Source organism: Tupaia chinensis, unplaced genomic scaffold, assembly GCF_000334495.1.
Source record: "Tupaia chinensis unplaced genomic scaffold, TupChi_1.0 Scaffold148698_1, whole genome shotgun sequence".
NCBI lineage: Eukaryota > Metazoa > Chordata > Mammalia > Scandentia > Tupaiidae > Tupaia > Tupaia belangeri.
The window spans coordinates 1049093-1060332 of record NW_006208547.1 but is presented as its reverse complement, the minus strand read 5'-3'; the positions used below and the strand labels follow the sequence as shown (position 1 = coordinate 1060332).

At 38.0% G+C, this 11240-nt stretch overlaps 1 protein-coding gene across 1 annotated transcript in view; it reads right to left on the bottom strand.

Annotated features, from left to right (window-relative positions):
- NKAIN3 (sodium/potassium transporting ATPase interacting 3) overlaps nt 1-10435 on the bottom strand; it is a 453115-nt gene extending 442680 nt beyond the window's left edge. The window contains exons 1-3 of the mRNA XM_006170605.2: nt 10291-10435; nt 8698-8854; nt 3583-3643 (exon numbers count right to left, since the gene is read on the bottom strand). Of these exons, the coding sequence (XP_006170667.1) occupies nt 3583-3643; nt 8698-8854; nt 10291-10435 (363 nt within the window). The remainder of the gene's footprint in view (nt 1-3582; nt 3644-8697; nt 8855-10290) is intronic.
- Between the last annotated feature and the right edge of the window lie 805 nt (nt 10436-11240).

The following is an 11240-nucleotide window of genomic DNA, read 5'->3' as shown; positions in this document are numbered from 1 at the left end:
CCATATGGAGCAGATAAAATAATTTGTCCTGGGTCCTAAAAGTGCAGTGCCTATGAATTGTCACCCTCTAGACCAAAGTGACAGACATTTTAGGACATGAATGAACACTCATGTTCAGTACCACCCAAGCTTTTACTAATCCCAGTAGAGATCTGCAAGTTGATTGACTTACAGGTGTCACACTGAAGCTATTCAAGAACATCCTCTATGCCAACTCTTGAGTTACTATTTATATATTAATAGATACTGAAGGCATGAATTACTACAATGAAGTATATGTGATTCTTTTACATGTTACTTCACGGATGAAAAAATGAGTGATCTCTAAATTTTCTAGGCACATTCAGTGGGGCATCTGAGGGCCAAGTGGAGACACAGCAGTAATGTAACACTCTGCGAAGTTGATCTCCTCATATGGTAAGATCCTGGCTTCATGTTCTGGAGACCTCTTTGAACATGCTTGATACATGTGTGCCTAGGGTTGTCTAAACCTAGGGGTGAACTGCAGCCTGGGGACCCTGCTGGGCAATTCTGTCTCACTGTCTCTCTTGCTCATGAACAAATAAAATAAATCTAGCTTAAAATTTTGTTTAAAAATAAATTATTAAGGCATTTATGAGTGAGATGGGACAAAGGAAAGCTAGTATCTTTGTATGCTAGGGAAAGCCAGCAGGTGACAACTAGTCCCCAAAACTACATGAGTATGGAACTGGGTCCTCCAAGGCAGTAATGTCAACAGGCTCAAACAGCAAATGGCTGTCTTCTACATCCTCCACTGCATGTCTTTCGCTAGAGAGAGATCACCCTCCTAGAATAGGTTGTCTCACAGAGATTATAAAGGATGAGGAACAAAATCCAACTTATATATTTAACACTATACAAAATACTATACAATATACTGAAAATGAATAGAAAAGCCAGAGTGAGCGTGATCATGGGAGGGTTACGTGAGGAACATTTACCTGCATTCAGTGTGTTTCCTTATATTTGTTGTGGGTATATGGGCACACATCACATAATTTTTTTTTTTCAAATTTGCTACAAGGTTCATGTACTTGCTGGAGAGAGATAGAGAGGAGGAAAGTGAGAAGTCATTCCCCAGGGGGGATGACCATACAGCAAACCCTGCTCTATTCTCCTCTCAGGATGTTGCACAGGTACACATACATGCCTTACATGTTTCCAAGTCACCAGGTCTAGGACTTAAACCCATAGTTGGCCATGTAAGATACAGCTGCCTCAACCTCCATGCTACCTGCTGGGCCCACATCATATAACTTAAAAGGTATTTTTTCTATAAATTTTAAATGCTGTGTAATAATTAAGAATTAAATCAGTTAGACCTTAGATGCCCTCTCTTGTGCTGCTGGCAGAATACCTCTTCTCAGTTCTGGCAGAAGAAGGGACATTTACCTTCTACATAGGGTGATCTGCAGAGAATGCAGACTGGATGACATAGAGCATAGTTAGAGGCAAAGCTCCCATGAAGAACACTGGGGAGTTACTTGAAACAACCTACAAACCCAGTATTACAAACTGCTACTTCCCTATCTCCCTTTCTAAGTTGGGCTCCAAAGACCGGAAGATGTGCCATTACTCTTGGGCTAAGAGCTTCTCTCAGGGATCTGAGCAGACCAAGAGAAAAGATCTGTTAATACTGTCAGCTGGGTCTTCCCTGGTGAAATGACATACCCAGATTTATCGGATTTACAACAGTAAGTCCCACAGGTAGCAAGCCATAATCACATGCATGGAGATGTGTGTTAGACCTGTTAAATGTGAGCACTCAGGGATCGCGAGACACCTTTAACATGAAGCATATCTGAAATATTTTAAAAGCAACTGAGAAGAAAGACGGTGGATAGAGGAAAACAATAAACGGTATGGAACAAGCCAGCTCAGAGAGACAGGCAAAGAACACATGTATAAAGCATGAATAGGATGCGATAAGGAAAAAAAAAACACTAGGAACACACAAAAAATCAGAAATTCAAAATATCGCAGTAACAGAAAGCTCTGCAAGATAAATTTTAAAAAATATTTCAGAAAACAAAATTAAAAGGCAAAGAAATGGACAACAGATAAAAGAGGGGAGGAATAAAATTGAAATAACAGGCATGACTGAAGAAATAACAGGGAAGACAAATAATTTGATACTTGTTTTTAGAGCTCAAAAGCAAAAGTCTCCAGATAAAAGATCTTCCCCCTAACTCAGCATCCAGCAAAATGGGTTAAAATTACTCAGTTAAGCCACAATATTATGGCATTTCAGAACACTGGTTACAAACAGAGCATTTTATAACATTTTTAAGGGTGTGGGGTATAGAATCAGAATGAGGCTGGATTTCCTAATCTAACACTGAAAACTAGAGAACAATGAGTCCATGTTTTCCAAATTTGAAGGGAAAACAATTTTGAATTCAAAATTTTAAATCTATCCAAACTCCTAAGCTAATGTTAGGTTGAAACAAAACATTAAATTAAAAAAAAAAAAGTCTATTTTTGTTCATGGTGAGAGATAAGGGTCCAGGAATGTACATTAGTACAACCACTACAGAGGACAAGATAGAAGTTCCTTAGAAACCTACAGTAGATACAGTAGAATTACCACATGACCCAGTAATTCCTCTCTTAGGTAATTTGCTTATTTCTTCAGTAACTCCTACCCAGAGGATAGGAAAACCCTCAGTCCGAAAAACACTTGCAGACCCATATTTATTGCATCATTATTTACAATTGCTAAGACATGGGATCAACCCAAATGTCCAAGGACAGATGAGTGCATTAAAAAAATGTAGCATATGTACTATATGGAATACTACTCAGCCATAAAAAATGAGATGCTGACATTAGATAGAAAGTGGATTGGGACCAGCAGTTGGAGTAATGGCTATGTCGCTGAACTCCCATGTAGTCGACCATAGTTTGAGTCCTGACCTGGTGGCTTAAACTCATGCTGGGCACCTGTGCATGTGTGCCCAAGATCCTAAGAGGATAATGAAGGAGAAAGGATTACATACAGCCTGGCCATGCCCTCCTGGGGGTGTGATTTCTCGTTTTCTGTCTCTCTGTCTTTCTGGCAAGTACATGTGCCCTATAGCAAAAAACCTTCTCCTCCCCCCCCAAAACAAAAACAAAAACAAAAACAAAGTGTATTAACATGGAAGATTCGATGCTAAGAGAAGCAAGTCAGACTATGAAAGACAAGCATTAAATGTCCCCACTTACTATATACTGAATGTATGCACTTTATAGCAGAAACTGAAAGATTGGAAGGTATAATAGGGAGGACAACTGTAGATTTTAGAGACAGTATTGGAGGGGGTAAGTAACAGGGAGTGGGTAACGGGGGTGAAAGGGAGGGGAACAGGGAAACAAAGAACACATTTAATAGATACAAAAATGAAAAGTCATCTGCTGATGATAATGTATATGATAATGTCTTTGACTAGACTAATATGCACTACACTGATGCTAGGAAAAACCTATATTGCCCACTGTAAAGATACACAGTGATTACATGTAAATTAAAAGATAAAATAAAAAAAAATAGCGGCAAAGAGAGAAAACCTATTTAGTTACGGGAGCACTGCCAAGTCTATGAATTGTAACTTGCGGGGTTGCATTGGGAGCCTTAGAGGACCTGGGTAACACAAAGAAAAGATACAGGTCCCTGTACAAAATGTGCTACTCTCAGCAGTTTGGAAAAATAAGGACAAAATCAGCTTATGTGAAAGAAATGACTGTCCAAGGTTATTTTGTCTCACTTAAGGAAGGTTTTTGTGTTTTTTTTTTTGTTTTCTTGTTTGTTTTTAACATTAACAAATTTGAATGATAATTTAAAAAAATTTAGACATACAAAGTTTAAAAAATATTACTTCTTTCACCTTGATTCTTGGGAATCTACTAGAGGAAATACTCCACCAAAATAAAGAATAAATTTAAAATGTAACAAACATTTTAAACTCTTGGATAAATATTCAGTGTTTACACGACTATATCAACATCATTCATAACTGAGCTATGTAGTATATACTACAACTAGATTTCCATTCTTACGGTGTTATCATTTTATTATTTGTTAAAGAAAGATCACACATGCATGCATTACACCCAAAACAATGGTTGAGGGAGCACTTTAGATGACAGCTAAAGAGTAGACCCAGAAAACACCCAAGCAACAGAGTTTAGAAAGATACGTTTTCAAGAGGGTAAAATGAACCGACAGTTACATGATGGAAGAGAGCTGGGAGTTAAAACGAGACAAGAAATCAACAATAGACCAGCCCTGTGGCCCAGTAGTTAAGAGAGTTGGATCTCACATGGCAACTGATTGGCTCAGATCCTGGCACCTGTGATTTGAAAAACACACTAGGTGAGTTGTGTGTGTGTGCCAAAAATCCCAACAGGATGGGAAAATGGAGAGGGAACTGTGGCATGACCACACCCCGTTGAAAGATGCTTTTTTTTTCCTCTCCCTTTCTGTCTCTTTGTTTCTCCTGGGTGAGTACACACATCCTCTGGCAAATATAAAAAAAGAAAAATATAATCAACAAAATGATAACACCATAAGAATGGAAATCTAGTCGTAGTACATACTACATGGCTCAGTTATGAATGATGTTTATATAGTCATGTAAACAGTGAAAATTTATCCAAGAGTTATGATTTATGTACACTGGCTCAATGGTAGAAGATAATTATGGGTGGAGTTAAGATGGGTGGAGGATAATAAAAACTTCAAAACAAATTTTTCATGATGAAAATTAATAGCTAATTGCATAAATCTAAAAAAATCAAGAAGCAGCAACTTAAACATGCTGTTGAGTGACTTGGAGATAAATACCAAGGGAAACAACAGGAGAGTTATAAATCGGGCAGGCAAGAGACTGTTATTTTCTCATGATAGTTGAACTATTTGATAGGTAAAGTATCTTAATATATATAACTTTGATGGAAGTTAAAAATAATAAAATACCATAAGTGTCACAAAAAGTGTTATAGCCCTTCTTGACTTAAAGCTGATACAATATTTATTAATGCAAAATGAGGCATTGCCTAGACCCCTTAATATCTTTGTTTCAAATATGATTGACTGACAAAACACTTTAGAATGTTTACTTAGAGAATTAAGGAAAAAAAAACAAACCCAGATTGCTTGATGTCTTTGCATGACTGATCAGAAAAAACCCTTTGAATAGTTTTTAATATCTACATGCAAGTATCTCTAATTTTTGTGATTTTTAAAAATAACCTATGACAGGGACCAGCAGATGGCATAGTGGATAAGGCGCTGAACGCTCCCACATGACCAACAATGGTTCGAGTCCTGGACCTGGTGGCTTCCTTTCTCACCCTCTGTTTCTCTTTCTCTGTTTCTCTCTGGTCAAATTAAAATGAATGACTGAATGAATAAAATAAAATAAATAATTATTTTAAAAAATAGTCTATGATGATTAGACAATGTCATACTATAGTAAAGCTGAAACAAAGACCTACATCTGTTTTCTGCATTTCACAATTGACTTTTCAAGTATTTCATGTAACGTTTTTCACTGCCCTTCATTGGTTTGGTTGTTAATATTTTGAATTTCTTAAATATTTGTTCTTAATGATGCAATTATTCCTAATGATCTTAAAAATTAATTCTTCATGGTGTCACGTTTGTAATTTCACGTTGCTGATTTTACTCTCAAGTTCAACATTATGCAGAACTATTTTTGTACAAATTGTTTAAAAGTTATTTATGCAAGGTTTGAATGCATACCAGTATTTTATTGTTTTGAGATTGCCAATTTTCCCGACTTCCTTAGGAGCAAACTTACCCTTCATTGTCACAAACAACCCATCTACAAATGTGCCCAGATCTGACAAAGTAGGCGAAGACCTTCCTCTTAAAAGCATGTTTAACTGGAAGTTGAGCGCCTGCTTTTTATGTCAAGAAGTTACTTGAGCATGTTGTGGATATATGTAAATTATAGTCCAAGTAAGAAACTTTGCCAAGTTTTCTCTATATAGAATTCATCTTTTTCTTAAAAGTTTAAAATTCAGGCTTCAGCCTTTGCACTCAGGAGGGTTTGGCTCCAGCATGAGCTCTGGTACTCTACATAGGTCTAATTTATTCAGTGAGTCAAGAAGTAGAATAAATGCTCCCACATAGCCTTTCTTTTCCTTTTCTCTCTGAGGTGTGAGTTGAGTTCTCATTTAGGTTTGTAACATGCTCTTTCCTAGTTGTAAAGTTCTGCATTCATAAGTGCCATTGTTATAAGGTGGTGTTTCTTAGACTTTCCCTGATGCGGTTTTACCTTTATTGAATTTGTATAAACAATTGTACCAAAAAAAAAAAAAAAGTGGTTGACAATCATCTTGGACAACTCCAGAATCAATGTATGAATGGTGTATCTGTTTCAAGGCAAAGATACAGAAGCCATAGACATACAGATGTGAAGGCCAGGAGAACTGAAAACCCTACTAATACAATTTATTCATTTGCTGAACACTGACTGACTATATCTCATGAGCTGGACACTGTTCTAGGTCCTTAAATTATAGTGAGAGTAGATAAATAAATATTTATTTAATAGGCAAAAATGATATAAAGGAAAATGAAACAAGGTAAGAGAATGGAGTCAAAAGTGAGATGTTATTGTATATTTTACTACCTGCTTAGATGCAAGAATAAGTTTAATTCCCCCAAATTAGTAAGAGTTGAAATCCACTAGAATTCAAGACAGTGAAACAACTCTTGTAGGAAAGGTGCTGTATAATGTGCAGGAATGTATTTGTAGAATAAGAATACAGAAGTCAACAGTCACTTCAACTGAGATCACAGAGACCGAAATGCTATTTAGTGATGTGGAATAGCTGAAATGTCTTACTAGCAGAAAATCCCCTTGTAACATGAAATCCAATAATGATCACTTTTATGGCTGAAATGAATGAATATGAATTGTATAGAAACAGAGCCACTCCTTACTTACCAACCTTCCAGTGTAAGGATGGCTTGTACTTAGTGACCAGTTCTCCAGCATAGGGAATCCTCTCTCTCAGTCTCTCTGAGTCTCAGGAATCCCTTCTCTCAGTTTTGTCCTCGTTCCTGTAGTTGGTTAGTATTCACTACATGCACACATTCACAATCACACAAAACTATGTATTTGTTTTATAAATTTGCAACTTATTGTTCACCCATAGTAGTATTCTAAATAAATATATAAAAGTGACTATACCAGAGTTATATTATCGTGTTGTGGTGTGTCTTACTGCTTTTTGGTGCTTATCTAACATGCCTTTTGTAAGGATAAAATCACATTATTCTAGTGTGGTTTCACTGATATCTACTGAAAAATAGATATCTTGTGGAATCACGACACAAGACATCCCCTTTTAACCTCCTCTCTTACCAACCAGTTTGCGTAATGACCTGGACACTGCAACAGAACATTAAGTGACAAGTGCCGGTAAACACTTTAAAAAAACCACTTTCTTGGGACCAGCAGATGGTGCAATGGTTCTGTCACCAGACTCCCACATGGCTGACCACAGTTCAAATCCTGGACCCAGAGGTTTTAAACTCAGCTGGGCATGTGTACATTTGTGACTAAAATTCTGAGAAAAGGACAGAGGAGAAGGGAGCATGGCCATCCCCTTCAGGGGTGATTTATTGCTTTCTGCCTCTCTGGTGAGCACATGCACCTTATAGCAAAAAATCTCTCTTAAAAATATAAATAAAATAGGGACCAGCTGATGGCATAATGGTTACATCGCTGGACTCTCGTGTAGTCTACCAAGGTTCAGGTCCTGGACTCAATGGCTTAAAACTCATGCCAGGTGGGTGTGCATGTGCATGAGCACACAAATACTGAGAGGACAATGGAAGAGAAGTGATGGCAACATGGCCATCCCCGCTGGGCGGGTGGTGATTTCTTGATTTCTGTCTCTCTCTGTCTTTCTGGCAAGGACACATGCCCTATAGCAGAAAAAAAAAAATTCCAAAAAACAAACAAACAAAAAAACTCGCAGAAATAAAAAACAAATAAATAAAATGACATTCTTTTAAAAAATGATTATTAATTTTAAATACTTATTTATTTATTTATTATTTGCTATATGGCACATGTGCTCACTAGAAAGAGACAGACAGAGAAAGAGAGAAAGAAGGAAAGTGAGAAAGCAAGCCATCAGGTCCAGAACTCAAACCATGGTCAGACGTGTGGGAGTCCGGTGCTTCAACCACCATGCCACCTGCTGGTCCCCAAACTACTTTCTTTTGGAACTCTTTTTTTTTTCTTTGGAGAGTTTTTTTTTTGCTATAGGGCGCATGTGCTCACCAGACAGACAGAAAGAGACAGAAAGACAGAAAATGAGAAATCACCCTCCAGGGGGAGTGGCCACACCACAATCCCTTCTCCTCCATTCTCCTCTCGGGATTTCGGGCACGCATGCACACGCGCCCAGTGTTGAGTTTAAGCCACCGGATCTGGGACTCGAACCACAGTCGACTTCATGGGAGTCCAGCGACATAGCCATTACACTAACTGCTGGTCCCTGGAACTCTTTTTAAAAGTAACTTTGTAGGAAAATAAATGTAAGAGAAAATTATGAAGCTACTACATGGTACATTTCCAAAGTACATGTGGAGAGATCATGCTAGACCTACAATTTTTGGAAGCTTTCTAGTGACGTTTCCTGGATCTTCACCCACGCTCAGACACCTGCTTTCTGTCAGGAGTACTGTCTCCTGGCAGAGAGCCTGGACTTTGGGGACCTTGAGTTATAGTCATAGTTGCTGTCAGTAGGAGGTCAGGCACATAGATGACATGGATATCATCATTGAACTCATCTTCTCTGACTGAGACTGTCAAAAGCAAAAATTATCCCGCATAAGATTCTGCAAATCTAGTGTTGAGAGGGAGTATCTTTCAAAAGCTACCTGATCAAAGTGACCAGAATGTGTAAGTCAATATTAAAAGTCACCAGCTCTACTTTATACTCAACAAGGCTCTATTGTTTGCAAATAGCATTTATTTTCTGAGCTTCCTAAAACCTCATAAATGATCTTTGCAAGACTACGCATTAATGTTCAAAGGACTTATTGACTGAGAGTTGTTGCATGAAAAACAAAAACAAAAGCGGAGTCCCAGCTGTGGCTTAGTAGTTAAGATCGCTAGATCACAGTTCAAGTTCTAAGTAGGTTGAGAAACAAGCGGGGTGTGTGTACATGCAGGCCACAAATGCTGACAGGATGGAGTGAAATGGAGAGGATTGAGGCATGACCATTCCCCATGGTGGTGCTTTCTGCTTTATCTGTTTCTCTCTCTCCCTCTCTCTCTCTTTCTCTGTCTTTCTGCCAAGTGCATGTGGCTTCTGGCAAAATTTTTTTTAAAAAAAGGAAAAAAATAAGAGGGAAACAAATTAGAGTATTACTAGATATAACAAGATGAACTTAGGGAAAAGTGGCTAGAAGTAATGAACTCAAAGTAAGAAAAAGATAATCTTCACAGGAAGTGAGACAGAAATTTGTTTCTAATCACAATCAGTTTTGGGCCAGCCCCATAGCCTGGTGGTTAAGAAAGCCAGATTTCACATGGTTGACCCGGCAGTTTGAATCTCAGCCCTGGTGACTTGAAATACTCAGCAGGAGAGAGAGAGAGAGAGAGAGAGAGAGAGAGAGAGGGAGAGAGAGGGAGAGAGAATGTGTGTATTTATAGTATAAATAAGGAATCTTTTAAATTTTGCTGGTATCCACCAATTGAAATTAGTGCATTTAATAGTGAAAGAGTTTCCAAACAAGACCCTCAGCAATTCTTTGCCTGAGCCCCAACTAGATGGAAGTTTTGGAGTAACTCTTGGTTAAACAGCAACCAGTAATAATGACTATAATGAATTCTTTCCAGGTCTTACAGAAGGATATTTTAGTATTTTATCCTTATTCAAAATATGCCCCTATCTAAAACTGACTCCGAAATGAAGGCCTATGGTAGCTGGTTGCCATTTCTTTCTAGTTCCTAAAATGCTGTAGTGCTTGGTTCGAAAGCACAACATTTGAGTATGCACTGCTGTGTATACATGTCCTTGTCTTTAACGAGACGGAGTGGTCCTCCGTACTGATAACTGTCTTTTGAACTCTGTCTGTCTTGATGGGAAAACAGAGGCTCTCTATGATACTGAATTGTGACCACAGATCCCAACTGTCCTACCATGGGTGTCTGGGATATGGTTATAATGTAGGCTGAGGATAGTTAGTACGTAAAAAAAGCATTTTGTCTGGGAGAAGTAAACTGAGGTATGTACCCAGTATTCCGATATAATCTAAGAGGGTATGGACAGGTGCTATCTGAACTCTGTCACATTTGTCAGAAGAATTTAACTCAGGAGACAAGAAAAAGCTGCAAACAGTTAGAGAGGGTTTAACAGGTTTTTCTAGAGACAGCTTCATGTCACCGGGTCTGTTTCTGGGTGCCATGCTTTCCCCAGGTCTTACTAAATGTGTCCCTCAGACTACCACTGGGACATCCAGGAATGACTCCCGGCTATCCTGCTCTCCTTCATTCAATTTCTACAGAGAATACATTCAAAGCAAATATAATTCAGTGAATCCATCTGATTAGGTGCTATCTTCCCTTGAAAAAAAGGACATATGTTAACATCATTAATAAATTACGCCTCACATGTACATAGTAGGTGTTCCGTAACTGTTCTCTGTGCTTATACCTTAAAAAAAATCTGTTTCCTGGAATGTAATAGAGAAAGCAGGCTGTCATCCTCTCTTTCTGCTGGAAACCTCGCATGCGAGTTTGCTAGTGTTGCTTTTTGAAGGCACTATTGCAATATATTTTAAAATCTTAAAAATCTTAAAAATGTTATATGCATTTTCCCCTCATATCCCAAATGGCTCTACTTATAATAATGCTCCAAAAATATGTAAGGTCATCTTATAACATTTTCTTGCATGTCCAAGAAACTTAAAAGATTTATCCAGGGTGAGGCACTGATATGGTTGTAATACAACTGCATCCTCAAGATTAGCTTCCTGGGTTCATGTCCTGGGACTTCCCTAAGCACCCCAGGCACATAAGGCTCATGATCCCGTCTGGCTGAGATTGAGGTGGATCGTGGCATAAAGACCCTGTTAGGAATTCTTCTCTTTCTTTCTCTCTTTCTCAGAAGAAATAACTAATAAATACAATTTAGAGAAAAAACAATCATTCAAAAAGATTTATATATACATAATATATATTTCT